The sequence below is a fragment of the Megascapheus bottae genome, chromosome 13, assembly GCF_031878675.1.
Source record: "Megascapheus bottae isolate mThoBot1 chromosome 13, mThoBot2.hap1, whole genome shotgun sequence".
Classification (NCBI taxonomy): Eukaryota; Metazoa; Chordata; class Mammalia; order Rodentia; family Geomyidae; genus Megascapheus; species Megascapheus bottae.
Window position 1 is genome coordinate 39,390,082 of NC_143521.1, and position 27,761 is coordinate 39,417,842.

General features: G+C 42.5%; 1 protein-coding gene across 2 annotated transcripts; it reads right to left on the reverse strand.

Moving 5' to 3' along the window:
- Positions 1–794: 794 nt before the first annotated feature.
- On the reverse strand, positions 795–27,449 carry Pgm2 (phosphoglucomutase 2). Of its 2 annotated transcripts, none has more exons than XM_090343725.1 (14): positions 27,316–27,449; positions 23,629–23,796; positions 21,866–21,972; positions 18,721–18,805; positions 17,480–17,563; positions 17,202–17,395; positions 12,718–12,907; positions 10,492–10,589; positions 9,637–9,817; positions 9,451–9,544; positions 8,958–9,087; positions 8,214–8,403; positions 5,222–5,355; positions 795–1,747 (listed from the first exon to the last, which is right to left on the reverse strand). In XM_090343725.1, exons 1-14 carry the CDS (start codon positions 27,364–27,366, stop codon positions 1,645–1,647), a joined length of 1,809 nt encoding a protein of 602 aa, XP_090199851.1. In that variant the 5' UTR covers positions 27,367–27,449; the 3' UTR covers positions 795–1,644. The 2 variants fall into 2 exon arrangements, with proteins under 2 accessions (XP_090199851.1, XP_090199852.1); XM_090343726.1 differs by lacking the exon at positions 27,316–27,449 and adding an exon at positions 27,030–27,104.
- Positions 27,450–27,761: the final 312 nt, after the last annotated feature.

A 27,761-nucleotide genomic window follows, 5' to 3' on the forward strand; every position in this document is an offset into this window, starting at 1 on the left:
ATTAGGATGTGGTCTCTGGGCTTGGACAACTGTGGACTGACACATGTCTATTGCCACCATAGTCTACAGAACAGGAGTTTAACTGTCCCCAGATCCTGTTCTCTGTCTATTCATTCAGCCCTCCCCAAAGCCCTGCATGCTTGTTTGCTGTCTTCACCTTGGGTAATGATGTGTGTCCTTTCTCTGTAGAAACAATGTATCCCGTGGAGGGGACTGTTGATTAGCAGTATGCCTATGTGTGTGGAGACGGGTTTACCCACCCCAACTCTAAACCCTTCGCTCAGTTTTACTATAAAACTAAAAGCATGCACTGGAGCATGAACTCAGTACCTAGGTGCTATCCCTTAGCTTTTTCTGCTTAAGGCTGGCACACTGGCTCACACCTGTAATCCTAGCTACTCAGGAAGCTGAGATTGGAGGATCGTGGTTCAAAGTCAGACTGAGCACGAAAGCCTGTGAGACTCTTATCTCCAATTAACCACCAGAAAACTGGAAGTGGCTCAGTGGCTCAAGGGGTAGAGTGGTAGCCTTGAGCTGAAGAGCTCAGGGCCAGCGCCCAGAGCCAGAATTCAAGTCCCACACTGATTTAAAAAAAAAGGGGGGGGGGCGGGAGTTTGGGCCTAGTGGTAGAGTGCTTGCCTAGCATGCACGAAGACCCGGGTTCAATTCCTCGGTACCCCACATACAGAGCAAAAAGCTGGAAGTGGTGCTGAGGCTCAAGTGGTAGAGCTCTAGCCTTGAGAAAGTCCAAGGACAGTGCTCAAGCCCTGAGCCCAAGCCCAGGACTGGCAAAAAAAAAAAAAGAGTCTGATAGACTTTTCTGCCTGGACTGGCTTTACAACATGATCCTCAGTCTCCTGAGTAGCTGAGGTTCCAGGAATGAGTCACTGGCACCCAGATAAAATGGAGGTTTTTATAAAACAACATTTAAAAATTCCTTTTAACAGTGCTTTTGTTTTACTTCACAGGTTCCTATGAATTGAATATTTCCCAAATGTGAAGACAACTTTTGATCTGCTCATTTATTTTAAATATAAAAAATTCTTACATAGACCACAAATATACCTAACAAGTGGCAGCCCAGAATTTAATAATTGTATGATTTCTGATTATTTCAACTGCATATCAAAAGAATTATACAGCAGACACACATCTATGCAAATGAAGCCATCAATTACAACCTGCTTTTGAAAGTTATTAAAAAATTTTCATTTAAAAAATATCCAGATAATGCCCAAGCATAATACTCTGTGTGTGTGTGTGTGTGTGTGTGTGTGTGTGTGTGTGTGTACTAGGGCTTGAACTCAGGTCCTGCCCCTTTAGCTTTTTTACTTAAGGCTGATGCTCTATCATTTGAGCCACAGCTCCTCTTCCAGCTTTTTGGTAGTTTCCTGAAGATGAGTCGCACAGACTTTACTACCTAGGCTTGCTTCAAACTGATCCTGAGAGCTCAGTCTCCTGAGTAACTGGATTACAGGCATAATAAGGATGTTTACTTACTTTTCCTACTTCTTCTTAAAGAATAAACATAAAACAAAGAGGAAAATATATTTCTGGAAGCTATATAAATACTTAAGAGTGATAATTTGAATTGCTTGGTCCTCGGAAATATTGCTTTTAAAAGTTCTGCTGAACTGGAGTCCTTCAGTCTCCTTTTGGCTGCAGATGATACTTCTGTGGCTGGAAAAAGTTTTCTTCAATAGCATCAACAAGTTCATTCAGTTCCTTCTTCAGTTGCTCAGCATCACTGAGAAGTGAGGGGAGGAAATCCAGGTCAATTGAGTATTCTCAGGCGCCTTTCAAACGCTCCCTCTATTGACCACGTGCTCTAACCCCAATAGGAAGAACTAACCAGAAGACAGTAACTCATGAAGGAAATGTATCTGTTGACTGTTTAAAAAAAATCCTAATGAGATATTTATTATTTTTCTTAAAGGTTTTTCCAAGGTCTTACCTATAAACCAAATTACCTCTTGTTCTTTGCATTCAAGAGTGTGTGTGTGTGTGTGTGTGTGTGTGTGTGTGTGTGTGTGTGTGTGTGTGTGTGTGTGTGTATGGTGTTCTGGTCCTAGGGCTTGAACTCAGGACCTGTGTCCTGTCTCTTAGCTTTTTCGCTCAAATGCTCTACCACCTGAGACACAGCTCCACTTCCAGCTATTTGCCAGTTAACCGGACATAAGTGTCTCAGAGCCTCTCGTGCTTGAGGTGGCTTTAAATGTGATCCTCAGATCCTGGCCTCCTGAGCAGCTAGGATTACAGACATGGGCCACCGGCACCTGCCACAGTAGAAATGGTAAGAAGCCCAGTTTGGGCATAGCCTATCTAGATTTGCAATACATGTACCTACTAGCGTAGAGTGTAGAGAAAATTTTCTTGACTGTAAATGCTGCTGAACTTTTACCCAGGATGTCCCTGGGTAAAAGTCTCCCGAACTAAACCTGCCCCTAACATCCGCAGTCCACACACCGGGGGAAAATTTGCAGGACCAAGCAGTTACACACCAGGAAATGTTCCCTGACTATGTCCCCTTGGGAAGTTAATTCATCTTGAAAAAAACAAACAAACAAAAGGAACTGTTATAACAAAAGTATAAGTGAAAATCTAGGGAGGTAGATCCAAGACAGTCAAGTGTTTAAGGAGTACGGAAACCCCTCATTTATACGTGATAATCCATAAAATTGGCTCAATTAGGGGCGGAGAGTTTGGCCTAGTGGTAAGAGTACTTGCCTAGCATGCATGAGCCCCAGGACTGGCAAAAAAAAAAAATTGGCATAGTTATGCAAATTTGTAGCAACTTATGGAAGGTAGGATGCGTTTCTGTAAGTTTCAAACAAAGTTATCTAGATTTGAAAAATGCTGTTCATACTTTATTCTCAACTATTTGCAGAGTTTATATGCAAAGCTCATTTGAGTGGAAATGTAAGTCCCTGTAATTATGTGAGCTTGTTTTTATAGGACAATGAAAGCAATTGACTTGATTGCAGACATTAACTATATCCCCACTAGGTTCAAGTAGCTATGTGTCCTGAGGCAGGGACCTCCGAGGTCTGAGCTCCCCATTGTAAAATTGGAATAAAGACTTTACCCTCTTGAGAGAGTGGTTATTCAGATTGAAATACATTGCATAAAATAATTAGCACAGAATTTGGCCTGAAGACCTGAATAAATGTACCTATCATTGTAATTATTTTATCCCGACTTTCAACATATGTATAAAATATCTCATAAATACTAGGACCTACACTGGTTGCTTTTCCTTCTCTATAAATATGCTTTGAAGAAAATATTACTGCATTTGCCTTCCTGACAACTGTTAATTATTTAAAATAAAAACCTAAAACTGAAACTCAAAGAATTTACTGTTAACTATCATTTGTTACTCTGGTATGGTTTTAGCCATGGTATGTATGTCTATTGATTTAATGTTTCTGACACTGTATTTACAAGCATTTACTTGGTGGGGGAGGGGAAGATCAGTAATACTGCACACGATTTAGTAAAACAATAATTCCTAAAACAGAAATATGTCTTCCTATTCTCTAGCCTAATACTAATATGATTCAAAGGGTTCTCCTTTTCATACCAGTAATTGATTCTAGGGTTTTGAGCTTGCTGGGCAAGTGTTTTATCACTTGAGCCATACTTTCAGCCACAGAGCTTTTACTTACTTATCTTTTAAACATAATTTTATTGTTATCATTAAGGTGTTACACAGAGACGTTCACAAGTCAGGTAATAAGTACATGTTGTTTTTTTGGACAATGCCACCCCTTCCTCCCACAGCTTTTAGTATAGATAGGACCTCATGCTAACTTTGGAATGGGCCTGAACTACAATTTTACCTCCACCTCCTGAGTAGTTGAGTTTATGTACACCATCATATGCATATTTTGAGATAGATTTTCCTGAGCTAGCTTTGAATCCTGATTCTCAGATGTCAGCCTCCTGAATAACTAGGATTATAGGCCTATGCCATTGGCTCCTTGATATCCAGTTGAGCTTTTTGTTGGTTATTTTAGAGATAAAGTCTCTAGGTTTTCCTGTCTTTACTAACCTAAAACTAAGATCCTCTGTATCTCAGGACCATGAGTAGTGTATGCCACTGGCACCTGCCATGTCTCTACTTTGTGATGGTTTATGGCTCTATGCTATTACTTTAAAATGTTGAATAAGTTATTGGACTAAACTTTAGGTATCTTTTTGTAAATTGCTGGCGAAACTTTAAAAAAATGTTCTATTATATTTATTGGAATATTTTCCTTCTTTATGAAGTGAGACCTTAGGTACTAGGTGGAAAATGGATCTAAAGCCACGACACACATACTGTGTTAACAGCAGTAAAGCCATTGCTAAATGCAGGAGAAGCCATGTCTATGAAGAAATGGGCAAGGTTATATCTCAAACTTTATTTACAAATTTAGCTGAAGATTATAGGCCTATGTCATTGGCTCCTGGATATCCAGTTCTGCTTTTTGTTGGTTATTTTAAAGTCTCTCAGATTTTCCTATCTTTACTGACCTAAAACTAAAATCATCCATATCTCAACCGCTGAAGTAGCTGTTTCTCTTCAGGATGGAGACTACATATTTATGCCAGGTCAAATTTCCACATTCAAGGACATGCATCATTTTTTTTATGTAGGAAAGCTCAAAATGGTACCATGGCTAGAAGGTGTGCAACCTAGGTTTATGAACTGGAAGCTCCCAACTCCCTATCTCTTTGGCAGCAAAGACTCCTTCTGATACAAACTTGATCCTCCCTGAGCTAAAGGCTCACAGCTATGCAGGTACTCAAACATCTTTACTGAATACACATGGAACAGATTTTATCAGAGACCTGGAAAGGCAACAAGGCAATCATAATAATAACAATAATAATGCCTCAGGTTAATAATAATACCAATAGTAATCTCTATGGTACCGGTTATTAATAAAAGTGCCCAGAAAAGAGCAATTCATTTTTATTACTGACACTTGAAATGTAATTTTCCCATAAAAAGAGAGGTAGGAGGGAAGTAAGCAAGCAGTAAGAGAACTAAAAAGAAAGAAAAAGAGAAGAAAGACATAGGCATGCTTATCCCTGAATATTCAAGTGTTGTTCACACTACAGTGTGGCCACAGTTTAATTAAAGCATACATTGAAAAATTGCACACTTGAACTTAGCACTTGAACACAGGAAGCCCAGGGAATAAAACCTTAACCAGCTGCGGTCCCAACATACCTGTTCCCTGGTGGGGCACACAGCTCCGCGTAGTACTTGATCTTGGGCTCTGTCCCACTGGTCCTCAGGGTGGCCACCCCTCCATTAACAAAGGTGAAGGTGATCATCTGGCTGCTCTTACTGGTGGGAAGAACCTAGGAATTAATTCATATGTGTTGTTACCTAGTTCCACTGTGAACACAAGCCGTCGTGGCCGAGCTGATACTTTCCCCTGGGGAAGCAAGAAAATCATGCCAAACAATTATAGAAAAGAATACTTTCCATGTTTGAGTGTGAGTTGAGGGGGGGGGGCTGCCTTGAACTTTGAGACTTGTACTCTTGCTTGGATTTTCTGTTCAAGCCTGACACTCTATACTTGAGCCACTGCTCTACTTACAGCTTCTTGCCAGCTAAATGGCAAGAAAAGTCTCTTGGATCTGTCGGCCTAGGTGCACTTAGAACAGTGCTCAGACCTCAGCCTCGAGAGCAGCCAGGATTACAGCACGAGCCACCATTTATCATTATTAATGGATTAATAATGAACTAAAAATTACATCATAGTCCATGGTTGCAAAGCAAAAACTTTTTTTTTTTTTTTTTGCCAGTCCTGGGCTTAAGCTCAGGGCCTGAGCACTGTCCTTGGATTTTTCTCAAGGCTAGAGCTCTACCACTTGAGCCTCAGCACCACTTCCGGCTTTTTCTAAGTATGTGGTATCAAGGAATCGAACTCGTGCATGCTAGGCAAGCACTCTACCACTAGGCCAAACTCCTGGCCCAAAAACCTTTTTTTTTTTTATTATTGTGTTTATAAGTAGTTGTCTATAAGTGTTTATAAGAAATTGCCATTCAACAAAGCAGTTTAGGAAAACAACGCATGTTGATGAATGTCACCTCTTTTAACATTCTTGCAAAGTGAAACTTGGCCAAACAAGAATTTTAAGGACTTTAAAAAAACAAAAACTAAAGCTCTAGCTGCTGTATCTGGAGCGGATAGTCCCTGAAACACCACTGAAATAATAATAGATGTAATTTACTAAGCATAAACAGAAGGGCAAAGAGGAGATGAAAGTTGATGTGACTCTTTCTCAGTGACAAGTCTAACACACCGAAGGTCCCATAAATACAAACCCACACACAACACCATGCCATCCAAGAACACCCAGTCCAGAAAAAAAAAATTCCTAAAATCTCCCCATGGAGAGGAAAAGTAAGAGCTGGGCACCAGTGGCTTACACCTGTAATTCTAGCTGTTCAGGAGGCTGAGGATTATGATTCAAAGCCAGCCTAATCAGGAAAGTCCTAGAGACTCTTTTCTCCAATTAACCATCAGAAAACCTGACGTGGCATTATGGCTCAGAGCACTAGCTTTGAGTGAAAAAGCTCAGGGACAACACCAGGCCCTGAATTCCCACAACCAACACAGAGGAAAAAAAATTAGGAAGAAAAGCAAGTTGTGAAGAAACAGCTAAGTATGACATTGGCATCACTGTATGCAGTATACAGCAGGCCTCAAATATGGGCTGAAGGAAAGAATGCGTGGATGCTCAAGGTAATACGGGAAAGCCAAGCTCTAACGGAGCAGTGCTCTCAAAACTGAGTTAAAATGTGAGGACAAAAATCAGACATTTCCAGAACTAAATGCTTCTAAAACTTGACCCCACTTGTTTTCAGGAAGCAATTAGAGGATGAAATGTAGGAAAATAAATAAAGGGAAAGGAGGGGGTTCAGAATAGGAGTCTCAGCCCTGGCCTTTTCAGGATGACATTCTGAGGAAATAGCTAGCTAGCATAGCCTGGATGAGGGGTGAGTATATGGGGGGGTGGAGGGGGGGAATCCACTGGAGATAAAATGGAGACCCCAAAATAGTTGAATTCTTTTGTCATGTGTAACATATTACCAAGAGTCATTTGAAAGATTTAGGAAGAGCTGGGGACAGTTGAATAGATAAAGAGTCAAGTTAAAGAACAGAGCAACTGTTAACTACAGAAAACATTTTTTTTCCTAAAGAAATAAAGGGGGCTGGGAGTTTGGCCTAGTGGTAGAGTGCTTGCCTAGCATGCACGAAGACCCGGGTTCGATTCCTCAGTACCACATGCGTAGCAAAAAGCCGGAAGTGGTGCTGAGGCTCAAGTGGTAGAGTGCTAGCCTTGAGAAAGTCCAAGGACAGTGCTCAGGCCCTGAGCCCAAGCCCAGGGCTGGCAAAAAAAAAAAAAAAAAAAGAAAAGAAAAGAAAAAAAAAAGACAAAGAAATAAAGGAAGACTCACCAAAAATATACTAGTTAGCTAAGCAGCAGGCCTCAGTAATTCTACCCATACTGATAAAAAGTTAGAATCTGCCAGGCTCATCTGGTGACACATATCTATCACTATAGCTACTCAGGAGGCTGAGATCTGAGGACTAAAATGCAAATCCAGACCAGGCAGAAAAGTCTGTGAGACTCTTATCTCCAATTAATGAGGAAAAAAAAAAAAGAAGCAAAATGGTTCGAGTGATGGAGCCCGTTTTATTGAAAAAGCTAAGGAGCAGTGCCCAGACCCTTAGTTCCAGCAACACAAAAAAATAAAAATAAATGTGCAATCTGATTTGGTAGGGCACAGCAGAGAGCGTGCAGTGTGCAGGAAGTATAGGGGCCAAATCCAAACTGCAGGATAAAATAGGGAAGCAACAGAAGAAACAAGAGTGGGAGGTCACTTGGCCAGCAGGTGGCAGGTTTCACTGTAACCTTTTTAATACCATGGATCTCTTAGAAATAGATTGTGCAAAAATGAAAATTAAAAAGGTAAACGTGAGGGCCAGGAGTTTGGCCTAGTGGCAGAGTGCTTGCCTAGCATGCATGAAGACCCAGGCTCGATTCTTCGGTATCACATACGTAGAAAAAAGCCAGAAGTGATGCTGAGGCTCAAGTGGTAGAGCTCTAGCCTTGAGAAAGTCCAAGAACAGTGCTCAGGCCCTGAGTTCAAGCCCAGGACTGGCAAAAAAGAAAAAAAAGAGTTCAGGGTAAATATTACTTACTGCTTTTTTATCTGATTGGCTGTCATCGTATCCAGTTGTAAGGTCCCTAATGGCGGAGATTTCAAATCTGCCACAAGTTTTTGGGTAATTATTCTTCCCATCATAGTTTCTTAGGTTTCCAAATAATTTTTGAATGGTTCCTTGATCATGGCAGATAAAATAGGAAGCTTTGGTAATGTGGTAGCCATACCTATTTTAAAAAAATACCAAAATGAGCAACAAATAACTCTGTAGTGTTATATATGATACATGGTTATTTGTTGTCAACTATTTCTTCTAAAATAAATGAAACAAACAGCCTAAATGGTGCTGGTGGCTCATGTCTATAATCCTAGCTACTCAGGAAGCTGAGATCTGAGAATTGCAGTTTGAAGACAGCCCAGGCAAAAAAGTCCCTAAGATTCTTATCTCCAATTAACTAGGAAAAATCTTTATCAAGTGATAAAGCACCTTAAGCACATAAGCTAAGGGACAGCACCCCAGGCCCTGAATTCAAGACACAGTACTTGTGGGGGAAAAAGAGGCCTAATAATCTGTCCTAGGATCAGCTTGTATTTGTAAATTCAAGACTGAAAGGCAGTCCTGCCATGTGCTGTCTCCAGAAGTTCTGCACAGTGCAGGCAAAATTCAGAAAAGGAAAAGGTGATCTAATTTCTCATAAGAAATAGAATGCTTCATTAAAGTACTCACACTCAAGAAAATAATAAAACCTTTTAACATATTAATTCAGTTCAGCAGACTTACTCCATGTAGATGGCCTTCAGCTGCTGAGACAGAGACAAATTCTTGGTTGCTAGAAAGCTTGCCAACTCTGCACTGATGACAGCAGCACTGACTCCATCTTTGTCCAGAACGAAAGGGCAGCACATGTACCCTGCAGAGATGCACGTCAGGCACACACACTTAAGAGTGGGCCCCTTAACTACACTGGGTCCAGCTTTACGGTACTGACATCCTGTCTACTGTACATTGCAAATGGTACAGTATAAATGCACATTTCTCATTATCCCAATTGGTTAAGACTTGAACCCAGTAGCCAGGTCCCAGTGGCTTACACTTGTAATCCTAGCTACTTAAGAGACTGAGACCTAGAGGACTGTGGTTTGAAGGAAGCTACATAGAAAAGCTTGTGAGATTCTAGGTCCAATAACCAGCAAAATGCTAGACTAGGGGCATGGCTTAAGTGGCAAGGTTCCCACTTACATATTTTACATTAACACGCAGGATCACTTCTTACCAATAGCTTCTTCGAATGCAAATAAGACAGTCTTCCCCTGGTCTGTTAGCTGTTTGGCTCTATTCCCCATCCACTTAAAACCAGTTAATGTTTCCTAAAGAGATGATACAAAAAGAAAAAAAATTCCTTATATTCTCTCCAGAGCAAGAAAATAAGGAAACTGTGCTGGTGCCATAAGCTCCTTACCTCAAAGTGAAAGCCCTCCTTTAAGGCAATGGCCCGCAAGATTTTGGAGGACACAGTGCTAGATAGCATGTAAGTGTCTTTGAGGGCACTGCGATCTGGGTTTTTTTCTTTCCAACATGTAAAGAGCCACCAGCCCAAGAGGGCGCCCAGCTCATTGCCTGAAAATACTCTCCATTCACCACTGCAAGAAAAAATCATAACAAAACATTCATTTCAGTGAGCTGCGGGAAAGTATTAGAAATCACTGGGATGGGAAAGCTAAGTAAATGAGACTCAACATGCTTCCAACAAGAATTACATTACTGATCAGAAATGCAACTGCCACTTCACAAATATTCCATAGATTACCTTGTATCTGTCAGTATGCTTAGACAAACATCTCTGCTTTGAAGATCATATATAAAAAGCATGGCAGAGAGACCTGGAATGAGCTTATTTTCATCTTTAGTAAAAGATCTGGTTTGACTTCTATACAACGTTGTGCAAACTCGAGGGTCTGCTGTATCTCACACTGTGCCAACAGCCCACAGACATTCTTCTGTCTGTTCCTCTTCCCCCTAATTCAAACTCACTGACAAATACAATACTGCATAGCACCAGCCTCAATTTACTTTCAACTCAATTATAAAATGAGAGTCTCACGAAGTCATTTCAATTGCAACAGACTGTTTTGTCCACATTATGCATGCCAGCATGTACCCTCCCTATTAAAGAACAGCATCTTACTTTTGTGAGAGGATCTGTAAAATAAATGGAAGTATTTCCACTGAAACTAGCTTCACTCTCCCCAGGAACATATCATGGCTAAGATTTCATCCTTTGCATTTCCCATTATCTAGTCACAAGTAATTTCACCTGTCTTGCTTTTCTGCCACAGCAAGTCGATCCGCATCTGGGTCGTTTGCTAAAACAATGTTGGCTTTGATTTTGTCAGCCAAAGCAAAGGATAAGGTCTGAAAAAAAGTATGAAAATAAGTGACCACTTAACATTGAGAAAACTCAGATATTTTTAGTCTTTAAACAGGTCCAATTCATTTTCTTTTGGGAGCCAGTCTGGCTTCTGCTCTTGACAATCCCATGTGATCAAGATAAGGAGGGCATTTGGTGTGTGGCTCTTACTTGCTTTGTGGTTCCACCTACATGTTAACAAGGTGCTGAACTGGTTTTGTAGGCATACTGTGTGGCGATCTTCATAAACCTTTACTGAACTTCACTCAGTATCATCATTATTGGACCATAAAAAATGTTATATGAACTGGGCACAGTGGCTCACATCTATAAACAGATAGGAAGATGACAAAGCCAGCCTGGGCAAAAAGATACCACGGCTCTATCTCAAATGACACGCAAGAAGTGTTAGCTCATATCTGCAAATGCAGCTCTATAAGAAGGAGAAAAAGAATGATGGCAGAATGACGCTGACCTTAGGCAAAAGTGTGAAACTCTACCTGAAAAACAACTAATGCACAAGAGTTAGGGGGTATGTGGCTCAAGTGGTAGTAAGGCCTTGAGTTCAAACCCCAATCCTGCCAAAAAAGATCTTATATATAACATAACTTAAAATAACACTTCTTTGTATCAGAAGCATATAAATTTTTTTAAAAAGTCATGATACTAAAAAATTTCAGGGAATTGGGAATGCGGCTTAGCGGTAGAGTGCTTGCCTAGCATGCATAAAGCCCTGGGTTTGATTCCTCAGTACCATGTCAACAGAAAAAGACAGAAGTGATGCTGTGGTTCAAGTGGTAGAGTGCTAGCCTTGAGCAGAAGATCAATCCCCAGAGAGTTCAATCCCCAGGACTGGCGCAAAAAATAATAAAAAATTTCATTCTATTACTGTTATTTTTTGGCATTCAGGAAATACAGCAAATTACATTTGAATTAAATTAAATTAAAAACATTATTTAGATCTCAACTTTTCCATCCATCAGGATGCTAAGATGTCAAAGTTGAAAAGTTCCTTTAAGAAATTAAACTAAGGGCCGGGAGTTTGGCCTAGTGGTTAAAGTGCTTGCCTAGCATACATGAAGACCCAGGTTCGATTTCTCGGTACCACATACATAGAAAACCGGAAGTGGTGCTGAGGCTCAAGTGGTAGAGCTCTAGCCTGAGAAAGTCCAAGGACAGTGCTCAGGCCCTGAGCTAAAGCCCAGGACTGGCAAAAAAAAAAAAAAAAAAAAAGAAAAGAAATTAAACTAAGTCAGGCACTGGTGGCTTAAGACTATAATTTTAGTTCCTTGGGACCTACAATCTGTAGGACTGTGGTTGGAGGTTGGACAAGGCATAAAAGTCCTGTAAATTCCATCTTCCAAACAGCAAGGCAAAGCTGGAGTGTGACTCAAAGGGAGGAGTATCAGCCAAGCAAATGGAGAAAGTACAAGACCCCAAGTTAGCACCAAAAGAATAATTAAAATAAGGATCATAGGGCTGGGAGTTTGGCCTAGTGGTAAAGTGCTTGCCTAGCATGCATCAAGACCCAGGTTCGATTCCTCAGTACCACATACATAGAAAAAAGCCAGAAGTGGTGCTGTGGCTGAAATGGTAGAGCTCTGGCCTTGAAAAAGTCCAAGGACAGTGCTCAGATCCTGAGCTCAAGCCCAGGACTGGCAAAAAAAATAAAAATTAAAAAAAAATAAGGATCATAAAGTAGGCTTAGCTACTTGGGAGGCTGAGATTGGGAGACTCGTGAACAGAGGCCAGCCTAGGCAGGAAAGCTATTGAGACATCTACTCAACTGAAAGCTAGGTGAGGTGGGGTGCCCCTGTAATCTTAGCCAGAAGGGGGTGGAGAACCCTGTAAGGGGTAGAGAACCCCCTCACCTCAAAATTAAGCACTTAACAAAAAAGAGCTGGAGGTATGGTTCAGCAGTTTGGTGCTTACCTTGAAAACATAAAGCCCTGGGGAGAATTAAAAAAAAAAACAAAAACAAAAAGATGAAATCAATGACTTTAACAATGATGAAATTAATTCCTTCAGTTTAATGAAACACAGAAAAACTTATTTGACTGGCTAATAAATTTTTAAATAGGTAAACTGTAGGAGGGAAAATCTAGATGTTATTATTTAATAAAAGTAGGTTACCAAGACACCTTTACCCTCTTCGGGGTTGGGGTATTTGACAGTCGGGAATTGGGGGTCGGGCTCTCTCTGCTGGGGAACGGCTTCTGGGGGAACCAGGTCAAAAGCCTTAAAAGCTGACTGCACAAAGTGGTGCCCCACTCCGTGGACTGATGTGTGCACAAACTTCACTTTGGACTCCTTGTTCACACTCCTGGATAAAATGAGAAAACAAATACACATGGCTCTGAAAACAAGCACAAATACCAACAAGTCAGACTCAAGACTGAAATATCCATGCAGCAAGAATGTATAAGCAGCTCTCTTTCTGATTTCACTTCAAAAGAAAATACTGCTGGACGCTGTTGGCTTATGCCTGGAATCCTAGCTTTCAGGAGGCTGAGATCTGAGAATCCTGGTTCGAGGTCAGTCCAGGCAAAAAACGTCCATGAGACTCTTATATCCAATTAAACCACACAAAAGCCTGAAGTATAGGAATGATTCAAGCCAAGCAAGAGCATAAGGTACTGAGTTCAAGATCCAGTGCCAGCACTCAAGGGGGTGGGGAGAGGGAAGAGGAGAGAGGAAGAAACATCTATTCTCTCTCTCTCTCTCTCTAGTCTGATCTTCCTCCAATGTGTGCAGGTTTTAGATTTCACTCTGCAATTATTTCTGGCAAGTCCAGTGACTTTCAGATTGATATAGAGTGACATAGAAAAGCTGGTTTTCCCAACGTGGGGTGCGACCAAGAACCCCAGCCCAGGTTCCAGGAGGAAACCTACACTTGCTCATATGGCTGCTGTCTATGGCCGTGACAACCAAGGCTCCAGGGCTCCACGTACTTACGTACTTACTTACTTACTTATTTATTTATTTTGCTGTTCCTGGGACTTGGACACTGTCCTTGGGCTTTCTCAAGGATAGCGCTCTACCGCTTGAGCCACAGCACCACTTCTATTTTTTTCTGTGTATGTAGTATCCTGGAATTAAACCCAGGACCCCATGCATGCTAGGCAAGCACTCTACCACTAGGCCATACTCCTGGCCCCACATACTCTTTGGTAGACTCAAAAATGATTTTCAAATGTCCCTTCCATGAATTATCCCATACATGAATATATGAAAAATCAGTTTTCTTTGCTAAGCAACAATGCAATGCTATTTGGTAAAGAATCATGAGGGATTCAAGATCATAGAATACCAACAAAACCAAAATTAACAGAAATTTCAGAAAAATAACCATAATGGTTTTAGAAACGTCTAAAGCTTTCATTGCTAGAAGCTCAAGTTATTATCTATTTCTTTTGTAGAAATAAATAAATGAACAAGGTTCATTTTCTTTAAGAAAACAATGGTTTAAAATAGATACATTCTTAAATATAATATGCTTCTGAGAGGGCAAAGCCGCTATATAAAACCTCTTAAATATTAAAATATATCACAAAGTTACAGTATTTAGATGTTTGGGTACTTGATAGAAAAATGACAGATTGAACTGAGCATGGGAGTATATGCCTGTAATCTCAACACTCAGGAGGTTGAGGGAGGAGGATTGCAGATTTGAGGCTGGAACTGGGCTGCATAACGAGGCCCTGCTAAAAAAACTAAAGGTAATTGTGCACAAGTGACAGGAACACTCTGGTTAGTATACTCTGTTTGGACTCCGCATTTAAATCCTGGTGTTCTACTACATACACATATTCATATACATATACACACATGTATATATATTTATACATTTTTATCATACACACATATATATATGTGTGTATTGACTTATGAGCCAATTCATAGTATTGGTATAACCATAACGTTCCAGAAAAAATAAATTAAAAAAAAAAAAGGAGGCCAGGAGCATAGCCTAGTGATAGAATGCTAGCCTAGCATGCACAAGACCCTGGGTTTGATTCCTCGGTGCCACATCCACAGAAAAAGCTAGAAGTGACACTGGGGCTCAAGTGACAGAGCACTAGCCTTGAGCAAAAAGTGTTCAAGGACAGTGCCAAAGCCCTGAGTTCAAGCTCCATGACTGGCAAATAAATAAATAAAACCATTGAAGTTACTTCTGTGTTTTACAGCCCTATATGAAATCTTAAAAATCACTAATAAAACAACCACTAATACCAGAAAATGTAAGCATAAAAGCTTTAGAAAAAAAAAATTTTCTTGCCAGGCACCTGTGGTTCACACTTGTAACCCTACCTACTCAGGATGCTGAGACCTAGGGACTGTGTTTCAAAGCCAGCCTAAACAGGAAAGTTTGTAAGACTTTTATCTTCAGTTAACCCCCAGAAAACCAGAAGTAGTGCTGTGGCTCAAAGTCGTAGAGTACTAGTCTTGAGCAAAAAGAGCTTAGAGACAGTACCCAGGCCCTGAGCATAAGCCCCTTAATTGACAAAAAGACAACCAAACAAACAATTATACTCTAAACAAACACTTATAATCTAAGTGTAGAGTAAGTTTTTAAATTCAGAAACCATACATAAAAGTCTAAAAAAAATTGATAATTTTTTCCCTTCTTGTTCCAGTATTGGGGCTTAACCTCAGGGCCTTGGCACTGTCCCTGAGCCATTTTGCTCAAAGCTGGTGCTCTGCCACTTAAGCCAAATTTCCACTTAACTTTTTACTAGTTAATTGGAAATAGAAGTCTCATGGACTTTACTGCTCAGGCTGGCTTTGAACCTCAATCCTCAGATCTTAGCTTCCTAAATAAACCAGATTTTAGGCATGAGCCACAGAAGCCTGGCCAATATTAGCAAAAATAGTTAAACTGCAACAAAACACTTCAATTTAAAAACATCAAAAGTAATAACAGGAGGAAGACTATACTTTAGCTCTATAAAACTAGAAGTTATCTAAACATAAAAATTAAACGTATAGAAAATGTTAAAAAAAAAAAAAAAGGAAGTTTATTCCTAATGAATAAACCATGCATTGTCACCTAGCCAGTCCAAGAAAAGGAGGGCTTTAATGGTGTTAGTCCTGGGAGTAATCTGGAGTGCCATCCCATCATGCAGTGCTTGTAGGAGCATCAACTGCTTATTTTAGAGGGTAGTGTGGTAACCACTGCCAACTTTGTGAATGCACGGGGGACTCCTTTTTCTCTTGTTATTTTTATGGTGCAAAAGAAGGTACCCAGAATCTTAGGCGTGCTTGACAAGTGGCTCTAACACATAGTGACACCCCCAGTTCTAAAAAGCAATTTATGTGCAGGAGCGCACACGCAAACGCGCACACACACACACACACACACACACACACACACACACACACACACTCTTATGAGAAGAATGTTGGCTTTGTTTCTCCTTGCAGTAGCAAAAACTAATTTTTTTGTTGTTGTTGTTTTTGTTGGTCATGGGGTTTGAACTCTGGGCCTGGGCTAGTGTTCTACCACTTTGAGCCACGTGCCATTTCTGGTTTTCTGGTGGTTAATTGGAGAAAAGTGTCTGGGACTTTTGTGCCAAGGCTGGCTTTGAATCGTGATCCTCAGAGCTGAGCCTCCTGAGTGGCTAGGATTAAAGGAGTGAGCCCCCAGCACTCAGCCGACAATTCTTTACCAGAGAGGCAGAGACAAAGTTCCCAGGAGTGTTTTGCTTGGATTATGCATGATGATAAACATGGCCCCCACATTTACAAATTAGGGGCTTTTCCTTGAGATGGAAAAAGGATTGTTTTCAATACCTTTGGTAAATGTTTTGTCTGATTTTTGGTTTGTGCCAGTACTGAGGCTTGAACTCAGGAACTCATGGTCCCTTGGCTTTTTCACTCAAAGCTAGCCTTCTACCACTTAAGCCACAGCTCCACAGATTAACTGGAGATAAGAGTCTCTTCCTCTTTCCTACAAGAGTGGGCTTTGAACCTTGATCCTCAGATCTCTGTCTCCTGATCAGGTAAAAAAAATTTTTTTGGCGAATCATGGGGCTTGAACTCTGGGCTTGGGAGCTGTCCCTGAGCTCTTCAGCTCAAGACTAATATTCTACCACTGAAGCCATAGTGCCACTTCCAGTTTTCTGGTGGTTAATTGGAGATAAGAGTCTCACAGCCATGCCCAGGCTGGCTTTGAACTGTGATCCTCAGATCTCAGCCTCCTGGGTAGCTAGGATTATAGGTGTGAGCCACCGGTGACTGGCTCAGGTAGAAATTTTAAATGAACATTTATACACATAGACACACAAACCCACATCCATAAATGCACGGAGTCTACAACAGATCAGCAAATGATAGCCCATGGGCTGGTAGCCTGCTTTTGTATATGAAGCTATAACTTCACTACTTCTCTTTGCGACAACAAAATTGGCTAGTGGAGAAAGGGTCAATGGAACCTGCCACGCTGGAAGTCTTATTATCTGTCTATCAAAAGTTGGTCAATGCCTGACTCTAAGTAACTGTATATGTAACTCTAGTATATGTACCACCCAAAGACCAGAACTCAATGAACACTGATAGAGTTTAGTTTTGGCTGAATCACCCTCACTGAACAGGTCAGTGCCAAACAAGTCAGTTACCTGTGAAAACAGTATTTTTTAAGGTCTTCAAAGTAGTCGTTATTAATGGAGGCGCTGGGGTTGTGAAGCAGCGGGCTGGCGTCAATGACAGAATCATCCCAGGCTTGAGGCCAGGGCTCTAGATTTTCTTCAATGGCTTGCGAAATCCCTTTATCGTGTGGAGAGATGATCTGGGCTCCATTGTCCCAGTAGACCTAAAAGAACCAAGAATGCACGGAGGAGGTCCAGTGCAGGGACGGCTGTCCACAGGAGGGCCACTACCGGACACCGAAAAGTACCTTGTAGCCATTGTCTTCCTTTGGATTGTGCGAGGCTGTGACCATGATCCCAGCACAGAGTTTCAAATGTGACACCGTGTAGGGCTGAAACAGAGCAACAGAGAGGTTTTTTGAACAGAAGACTAGACATACTTGAAATGTCTATTGTACACTGTGTTTCTGCCTGCTCCTTTCCCTTTCCACAAACACAATGTGTATCACAAAGTGCCATGTGGGATTTTTGAGCCATGTCTAAGCAGTGCAGAACAGTCTCCCCTTGATCTTCACCACGGGGTATGTGCCAATTCAGTTACCAATAAGCTAATACTTAACTCTTTCAAAAGAGAGAGAGAAGAGAAACTATCTTCTCACGGCCTGTTGTTATAGTTATTCTGCTTATTATCAACTATTGTTGTTCATCATTTATTGTGCCTAGTTTATAAAATGTGTCCGCTCATAGGTGTATATGCATAGGGCCACACACAGGACACACGGGAGTCCATATTCTCTGTGTTTTCGAGCATAACCTTAAAATCAGTTGCGATGAAGCAAAAGGTTAATACTAGAAGTGGGTGGGTGAAACACAGGTTTGTCTTTCCTGGAAAGAGCTGCCCTTATGAATGCCAAGAAACTCTTTGTCATGGAAGTATCTAAATCTCAAAGGCACTAAGCCTGCAAAATTCCATGTCTGATGCCAGGACAGGAAGTTAGAAGGACATGATAATCCCATGGTTCATATATAATCCTCACTACTCAGGAGACTGAGATCTGAGGGTAAAGGTTTCAAGCTAGTCTAGGCAGGAAAATGTGAGATTCTTATCTCTAATTCACCACATACACATAAAAAAAGGTGGAAGTGGAACTATGGCTCAAATAGAGGAACACCAACTTTGAGCAAAAAAACTCTGACAGCACCCAGGCTCAGAGTTAGAAAAGAAAGAAAAGAAGGAAGGAAGGAAGGAAGGAAGGAAGGAAGGAAGGAAGGAAGGAAGGGAGGGAGGGAGGGAGGGAGGGAGGGAGGGAGGGAGGGAGGGAGGGAGGGAGGGAGGGAGGGAGGGAGGGAGGGAGGGAGAGAGAGAGGGCAGGGAGAGAAAGAAAGAAGAAAGAAAGAAAGAAAGGAAGGAAGGAAGGAAGGAAGGAAGGAAGGAAGAAAGGAAGAAGGAAGGAAGGAAGGAAAGAAAGAAAGAAAGAAAGAAAGAAAGAAAGAAAGAAAGAAAGAAAGAAAGGAAGGAAGGAAGGAAGGAAGGGAAATGATTACTCACCACAAAGGGAGTGGGGGTTATATCAGAAAAGAGGTGCACAGGAATCCCCTGGCTGATGAATGTGGTTGCAGCAAGTCGAGCAAACCTAGAAATGCAGCAACAAGGAAGATAAGAGAGAGTAGGAAGCGAGGGACAGAGCCTGGACGGAAGCCAGGCATGCTGAACATGTCTTGGGGCAATGTGTCTTATAAATATTTACCCTGACATGGACCACCAAAGCCAGAGGACCCTGAGAAGTCATCAGTGACCCCTTAGCTTTTCACAGAAATGGGTCTACCGGCCAGGCACCAGGCTCGATGGCCAGTGGCCTCTGCACACTGGACCCAAGCCTGTACCCAGTTTTCAATTCTCTTTATTTGTGGTTGGGTTAAAATACCTAAGTAAGTAAACCATTCACTCTAAGATTAAAGCACTAGTCATCCTCTCCCCCAATTTCTCGGGCACTAGAGGTGGCAGGGGCCTGAAGAGGAAGCCTCAACACCCCAACACCTCAAATGCAAGACTTCCCAATATCAGTAGGGATACCAAAATTACTTTGATGGTAATAGATTTTTTAACATAGCGGAAAGTGATAAAAATATTTAAAAAATTAAGCAAAATAATTATAATGAAAATCAGAAAAAAAATTTCAAACTGTATTCACTCTGTATTGGTCACTGCTACTCTGGTAAAATGTTAGTTTATCATATCTTTAGGTGGACTTCAGAGGCCCTATTTTGCAAAGCTATAATGTTGAACTAAGAGTACTTGCTAGGCAGGATTGACCACCTGATATATGTCCAAAGGGCATATCTTAAAATCAGCAAAGAAGACACTCAAAGTGTGTGTGGGTAAGTGTGTGTGGGTGTGTATAACTATATGTAGGAGTCAGAGGAGAAATGTGCACCAAAAATGTTCAGTATGTTCTCTGCATATCATTCATAGATATTGCTTATGTAGCCCCTCAGATACTTAAAATTAGAAGGTTAAAATTTTAATTAAGGGGGCTGGGAGTTTGGCCTAGTGGTAGAGTGCTTGCCTAGCATGCACGAAGACCCAGGTTCGATTCCTCGGTACCACATACATAGAAAAAAAAAAAAAAGCCAGAAATGGTGCTGTGGCTCGAGTGGTAGAGCTCTAACCTTGAGAAAGCCCAAGGACAGGGCCCAGCCCATGAGTTCAAGGCCCAGGACTGGCAAAAAAAAAATTAATGAAGGCACCAGTGGCTCATGCCTGTAATCCTAGCTATTCAGGCTGAAATCTAAGGACTGTGGTTTGAAGCCAGCCTGGATAGGAAAAGTCTGTGAGACTCTTATCGCCAATTACTCACAGAAAAAGACGGAAGGACCTCTGTGGTTCAACTGTAGAATGCTAGCCTTGAGCAAAAAGGAACCCAGGAACAGTGCCTGGGCTCTTGTACTTTCTTTGTGACAAAGAGTAGCTGCTAACACCACTCTATTTCCCCCTTCAGCCTCAGAGACTTGAACCAAAAATTTCAGTAGAATTCAGTAATGCCTTGAAGCCGATGACACGATCCTAAGGCCAGAGTTCATGTTCTACTTTAACAGACCACATTAATGTAGCTGAAGCAGGCCATGCAGCCTGCAATGGGGAGGAATCTGGGAAGTGACGAAGGCAGTGTACCCTGCAACTCTGGCAAGAGCTTGTGACCTGGCCTGGGGCGCCGAGCATGCTCTTGATCTAGTTCTCACGGTCTCTTCCCCCACTGTAAATCCACAAACCAACATCCTGCTTCCTGCTACATCCCTATCTTCAGAATTTAACCCCTGTGCCCTCCTCCCCAGAGCCACTGCTTCTCTCTAGCCTAACCAAGAAAGTCCTATTTTTGAGCCAGCAACACAGGAAGACTGATATCCTCATGCCTGCCTGAGTTCAGTCTAGGGGCTGATGTCATGTCTTCCCTGTCGACAATCCCTTCCTCACAGCCACACACTTATTCCCATCAATGCTTTTCATATCAAGGACTACCGATGGGCCAAGCTAGCACTTCATGAATTCATCCAATGCTACAAAATTAATAAGGCTCTCCATTAAGATTAAATATTCATATGTTCTTTTGATCTAAGAACAGCTACTACTTGTATTCTAGGATGATTAAAATACAGAGAAATATATAAGTGAAAGAGGATCACATGAGATGGTAAAGAGAAGGGATTCTTAAAAATTGTTTTGTTGCAATACAGCCATGTCCACTCATTTATGTATTACCCATAAGGGTTGTGTGCACATAGCATGCTGAGTAGTTGTCACAGAGATTGATGCACAATTTGAAGTATATTATAATTTTATAGTACCAGGCCAATCCTGGTGCTTGAAGTTCCTCTATTTAAATTGTAATGACAGGACAAAAAGATAAAACCATAAACCTTACAGGTGTTTCTGAGGATTAAGTGGGTAAACATGTAATTGTCTGAGTCCTAATCAGCACTCAACTCATTATTGCTGTCACTGTCATCAGCGCCACCACCATCACCACCATCACCATTACGGTTATTGATCTTCAGCTACATAAAGGAATCACGTAGGTTTGGGAATCTTATAAAAATGCATTTTCACTTTAGCAATCAAGAACGAAGAAGGAGCCGGGTGCCAGTGGCTCATCCTTGTAATCCTAGCGACTCAGGAGGCTGAGATCCAAGGATCATGGTTTGTAGCCAATACAAGCAGAAAACTGGATCTCTTATCTCTGATTGACCAACAAAAAGCTGGAAGAGCATCAGCCTTAAGTTAAAAAGCCAAATAAAGAACATGAGGCCCTAACACTCGGACAAACAAACAAATTAAAAAAAAAATCAATGGGAAGATAAAGAGGGTCATGAACAGTGGTAGGGAAAAACAAAACAAAACAAAACAGAAGAAATAAAGGCTAAAGGCAGCCAGTGAGATGGAGAAATCATATTGCCCGTTTAGAAAACATTTCTTTTAAAAAAGTACTACATGCTTAAATGCCCACATACATTTATTTCCTTAACCAAAGTCTAAATGAAGAATATTTAAAAGCTGCAAACTGAACTTGTTTACAATAGTTAAGCAAGGTAGTCAGTGATGTACTTAAGCCAAACTACTGAAATATAGTGATTCAAAAATAAAAGCACCAAATAAAGCTGTTTTAAAAAAAAATCAGTTGGTGAAAACGTGGAAGTACCTCTTGCTGCTGGCCCCACTGGGCGGGTGAGCTCTTGCATCAAAGCTGATGGCTACGCCCCTCTGCTTCAGGTCCCCGAATTGCTTTTCCAGATATCTGCAAAATCCCTGAAAACACCCCTCATATGTCTGAATGCAACTTTTGTACATATGACATAGAAAAAAAAACTTAACATTTCTCAACTTTCACAAAGAACATCATAGAAGAAGAAGAAGAAAAAACTTTGTAGTGATCAAGAACATTTAGCAATGATAATTTATCCTCAGCCTCATTTACTTTCCATCTCTCTGTATCAGGCACCATCCCAGATCAACTTTGCCCAGAAATCCTTTTTCACAGATGGAAACACGGAGGCTCAGAGAGCTGCACTAACCTGCCTAATTCAGGTCCCGTGGGGAGCTGAGCCTGGTGAGAAGCAGTTCAGTGTGGAGGCTAAAGCACACATTCTAGGGGCAAAATATGGGTTGGTATCCCACTCTGCCACCTACAAGCAGGCAACAATTTCTTCCACTTTTTTGTTTTTGTCAGTCAAGGAGCTTGAACTCAGAGCCTGGGTGTTATCTCTGAGCTCTTTCACACAAGGCTAGCACTCTACCACTTTCAAACACAGTGCCACTTCTGGTTACAGGCAAGTGTCTCATGGACTTTGTTACCAGGGCTGGCTTTGAACCACAATCCTCAGGTCTCAGCCTCCTGAGTAGCTAGGATCACAGGCGTGATCCAGTGCCTGGCTCTTGTACCTCTCCATGCCTCACTTTCCCGTTTTGTAAAGCAGAATAACAACCATACCTAGCACATGAGACTGAGAATTAGATGGGTGAAAACATGCTAAGTGTGGAGAAGCTTGTGTGCTTTGGGACAATCCTCCCATACTCAGTGGTGCTACCACCTCCCATCAACCTCAGATTCCCAACAGAAGAAAGCGGTGAGCTTGGAATCCAATGTTAACTGTTGGACAATATGACAGAATGAAGAGATGGAGCAATAGTGATGCTTTAGTCTCGAATAAGCTGAAGTAGAGCTTTTATTTGGGTGAGGGAATATGTCACAGCCTCTTGTTACAAGAGCTGTGATAATTTATCATGATTTTCCTTTTCCCATATCCAATATATTGAACTGGGCACCTCCCCCGAAGCTAAGGAATACAAGGAAATAAATTCAAGGAAATGTGGGTTTTTGTGCACTGTGTGTTTTTTGTGCCAAGCCACAGCTTCACTTCTAACACTTTACGAGTTACCTAGAGATTAGTCTCATGCACTTTTCCACCTTGAGATTTTTCAAGCGGAGACTTGACAAAGGGGTGTCTCTATGCCTTCTTCTTAAATATGAGCCACATTTACTGACTCACTTTTACCAGACAGGACATAGTGTAAATAAGTGCATTTGTGTGGCTCCCTCCTGCCTCCTCCACATCCCCCTTCTTTCATCCTCATCACCCTCATCATCATCTTAATCAATGAGTTTGTACTGAAATAAAATCTCCACAAGGAAATGGTGTCTGTTTTAGTCACTGTCTGGCACATCGTAGGCACTCAATAAATTTGTTAAATAAACAGATGGATGCGTAGGTGAGTGTATCGGTGGGTGGGTAGATACTAATTCAACTAACTGAACAAGCCTTCGTTTATGGAGTAAATGGTGGTGACTCCTTCCATCGCACCAAGTCCAAAAACATATCCAGAGTGAAAACAAAATTTTGACAGGCAAATATGAAAGGAGCCAGGGATATGTTAGGGGTAAGTAGAACGATAAAGGCGCTGTACCTGTGTAGTCTGGATGATGGTCAAGTCATTCATACGTGAAATCCCAGGTCCCATAGGAGCTCGGAGGCCTGCGGTCCCAAACTCCATCCGAGCCCCAAAACATTTCTGTAGTTCTTCTTTATTACCTTCTGCAATTAGTTGTTTCACTGACTCCAAAGTTAAAGGATTCTGTAAAAGAGATGTATGCATATGTATATATATGTGTGTGTGTGTATAACTATATATATATATATGTCAGATAATCAATGACTGAGAAAATTCTTCACTGTAAAAAGTATCCCACAATTCTAATTTCTTCTAGGGAAAAGTACATACATATAGCATTTCAATTTTATGATGTTTCTAAAATCTCAGTTAGGGTGAGTTTGATGTTACAATGTATTATCTTTTGGGTCAAAGCAAGAAATTCTGGAAAAACAGAATGAGGTGTTTCAGGACCAGCACTGAACATCCAGAACAGGACTCGGGACACATTCCTCACTAAATCTTTGCATCTGGCCAGGCTACCTAGCTCCTTGAGTTAGTTTCCCCAGCTGTAAAATAATCTAAATCCTCTCTAACACTGGTTTTACAATTTTAAGTTCCTTCAATGTGAAGGATTTTTGTCTGCTAGGCACTTGATAGTACGTAAAAGTTCTTCCCTAAGATCATTTTAGTTTTTGCAATGTTACTTTTTGTAGTGAAATTACTCATTTTATAATGTGTTCACATATTTGGTCAAATCTGAATCTTTCAAAGACATCAAGGTGGCAGGATGGAGAATTTGGTAGTGTTCTTCTATACTACCAAAACTGAGTGACTCGCTGGGGCTGCATGGTATGACCAGTCCGTTAGTTCAAATACACTAGCATGGAATCATTTACACTCGTTTTATGCATTGCCCTATTTTCTTGTGGTGGTTGTGGGAAATGCTCAAATTAGAGAAAATAATGATTATCCCACAAATTTCAAATCGGATGGTAAGCTAGGAGTTCCGGGGTAAGAGAGTAGGTACTTTACTTCAGAATTATCAGCATTAGCATCTTCTTAGAAGAACGCTCAGAAAAGACACGCCACATCATTCAACTTAAAATGCTACTGCAATAAAACCTTAACTTGCTGAAATTAAGCCCACATGCTCAGATTGCTCCAGACTTAATATGAATCAAGTAAAAACCGACTTTTTCAAAATTAAAAGCAATAAAATCATCACAGAGCAGAGACTTACCCATCAAAAGGCCTGCTACCCCCAAGAAAGGGCTCAAATCTGGTATATAAAAAAAGGCTCAATAAATATCTGCTGAGTGCATGAGAAAGCTGGCTTCTTAGACCCACCCTCATCCAGACTAATCCAGTGCTTCCAGTAGAGAGGTGGAATTGGGGAAATGCTAATTGGCCTTGGTTACTCAGGGAAGATTCAGTAGATAAGAGAAACAAAGCAGAAAGACAAGGAAACTAAAGCAGTGGGAATGAGGACCGACTGGGAGTGCTGGCATCTCCTGGTTGGGGGACAGGATGCCCGAAGTTGCCACACTTTTAGCTGTGAGTTCCATGCCACTCCTTCCCAGAGAGGTATCTATCTCAAGGCAAAGAAACTGAGAGGAAAGAATACTGAGAGAGAAACATTCAAAACTAAGGAAGAATGTACGCTCTTCTCTGCTAACCAAGAAGGCACCCATTGCTACTCATGCCCGTATTTTTTTTTAAACCAGTCCTGGGCTTGAACTCAGGGCCTGAGCACTGTACTTGGACTTTCTCAAGGCTAGAGCTCTACCACTTGAGCCTCAGCACCACTTCTGGCTTTTTTCTATGTATGTGGTACTGAGGAATCAAACCCGGGTCTTCGTGCATGCTAGGCAAGCATTCTACCACTAGGCCAAAGTCCAAGCCCCTCATGCCTGTGTTTTTGTGTGTGTGCTAATACTAGGTCTTGAACTCAGGGTGTTGCACTCTTGCTCAGCATTTTCAACCCAAGGCTATAGCTTACCACTTGACCCACATCTCTACTACAAGCTATTTTGCTGGTTAAATGGACATTAGAGTTTCTTGGATTTGTTTGCTGAGGCTGTCTTCCAAGTTTGATCCTCAGATCTCAGCCTCCTGAGTAGCTAGGATTACAGGTATAAGCCACCATGAGCATTAGGCCTTTTCTTTTTTTTTTTCTTCAAAGGGAAAGTTTTTGTTTTTTTTTTTTTAAATATTTTTTACTGTAATTAATAAAAGGGTTACATGATATTTGCCAGATAGAAGGTGCATTAATTTACATACATTGATACCCTTTCACATGTCTTGGTACCTATTACCCTCCCCCCATCCCCCCTCTTGGTTTTCCTCCCAAAGGGAAAGTTTTATGGAACAATGTGTTATTAACCCCTGACTTCAAGAGAACTCTACACACTGAAAGTTATCACAAATGGAAACTTTTCATTCCCTGAACATTTAAAGGTGATTTTTCCAGGACAGGAAATTTTGTCCAAGCTGGTTGCCAATGGCATCCTGGAAATAGAAGTTGTTGACATTTCATTTTCCAGGACAGAGGATGTGAGTAAAAACGAAGATAGCTCTGCCAGTGAGCTTACAATCCCCTTCACTCATTCAACAAATATTAAAAAAAAAAAAACTTATGGCGTAGAGTTGGGGGGTGGGGGATTAGGGAGCACAGCCAGCACTGAGCCAGTACCTGAGCCTACACAAAATGAGAGTGAGGGGTCTTGTTCAATAAGCAAGAACTTGGGGAGGGGGGGAGGAAAGGGAAGAGGAGGGGAGAAGGCCCTTCTGTGACCTTGGCTTCTGCTGACCTGACAAGTCACCATCACTCAAGTGCGTGCGTGTGTGTGTGTGTGTGTGCCAGATGCTCTCCACGGGCTGTACGAGCTACCAGGGGGTTTAGCAGGAGTTAGACAGTCAGGGAAGACTTTCTGTATCTAGCCCCATTTAAGTCCCGGGCCCCAAGCAAGGATGACAGAGAGCCTGAGGAATAAAATTAGAGGGCGGTCAGCACCATCCTGGGGAATCCAAGCAGACGGGAAGGAATAGATAAGAAAGGAGAGGCTAGGGGTTGGGGACGGGGTAAGGGGGACCCAGGAAGTCCAGCTCAGAGCTGACTCCCGGCTGCAGGGTGTGACGAGGGAGGGATCGCGGAAAGGTGATACGTGTCCTAAAGGTTAGCCTCGCCGCCTTCTCAGGGAAGCAAAGGTCTCCGGGGGAACGCGCTGGCCAGCCACACCAGGACGACCCCCGTGGGCGAAGCAGCCCTGGGAGGAGCTGGGGTGGAAGGCGGCCTTGCAAATCCCTGGGCCCAGAGAAACAGGCGGCACGCCGCGCCCCCCCCGATCCCTCCGGCCCCGAGCCCGCACGCCGCGCGCCCCGCCGCCGACCAGCCGTCCCCGCCCGCCGCATGGTGGGCTAGGTGGCTGCACAACCTCGGCAGGCCCAGCTCCGAATGTCGTCACTAGCCACCCGGCGGAGGAAGGACCAGGCAGCCGCCGTGTCCTCCGGCTGAGCCATGGAGGAGAGGGGAGCGCAGGAAGGAAGCTCGGGCCCGCGCCCGCCACAGGAAGCGCCCGAGGAGGAGCGGGGGTGGAGTCCCGAGAGACAGGAGAGGGCGCCCGGGAGGGCTGGAGGAGGCCGGGAAGGTCTAAAGAGGAGAGCCGGGGGAGAGGGGGTGCCACGTCCTCGGAGCGCTCCCAGCCCGCGATCGCCCCTCACCTGGTCCCAGCGCAGCCACTGCGCCGTCTCCTTGTCCAGCCGCGCGTCCATGCCGGAGCTGTGGTCTCCGGGGGCCGAGGGCGCCGCCGGCTCCGCCGCCTTCAAATAGCTGCCACTGGCGAGGCCCGGCTGCCGCTCGCCCTTCCGGAGGGGCGCGGATGGGCGTGGAGAGGGCGGGGACACCGCGGCTCCGCGCCTCCCCCAGTCCTGCCCGGTGCTCCACGGTGGCGCTGGGCACGGAAGAACGTCCCTGTCCTCACCCCATCACCTCCCGGGACCCAGGATCCTCGGCTCGTGGTCGGTTTTCTACAGCAGGCTCCTCGTGCGCTGTGCCGAGCTGCCAGGATGTGTTTAGCGATCCAGAGGGTTAAGCATGACAGCGGAGTTAAAAAAAAAAAAGGGAAGAATCAAGTGGCGGGATTCAGATAAATAGTTGGGGGGAACTG

Bases quoted from the DNA above. Each gene is read 5' to 3' on its own strand.
- Pgm2 (XM_090343725.1), bottom strand. From the start codon at position 27,366: ATGGACGCGCGGCTGGACAAGGAGACGGCGCAGTGGCTGCGCTGGGAC. The intron at 18,806-21,865 runs GTACTTCCACGT...CTGCATTTCTAG, and splicing joins AGTGGGGCCAGCAGCAAGAG to GTTTGCTCGACTTGCTGCAA. The intron at 1,748-5,221 runs GTATGTTGGGAC...CTCACTTCTCAG, and splicing joins TGTGCCCCACCAGGGAACAG to TGATGCTGAGCAACTGAAGA.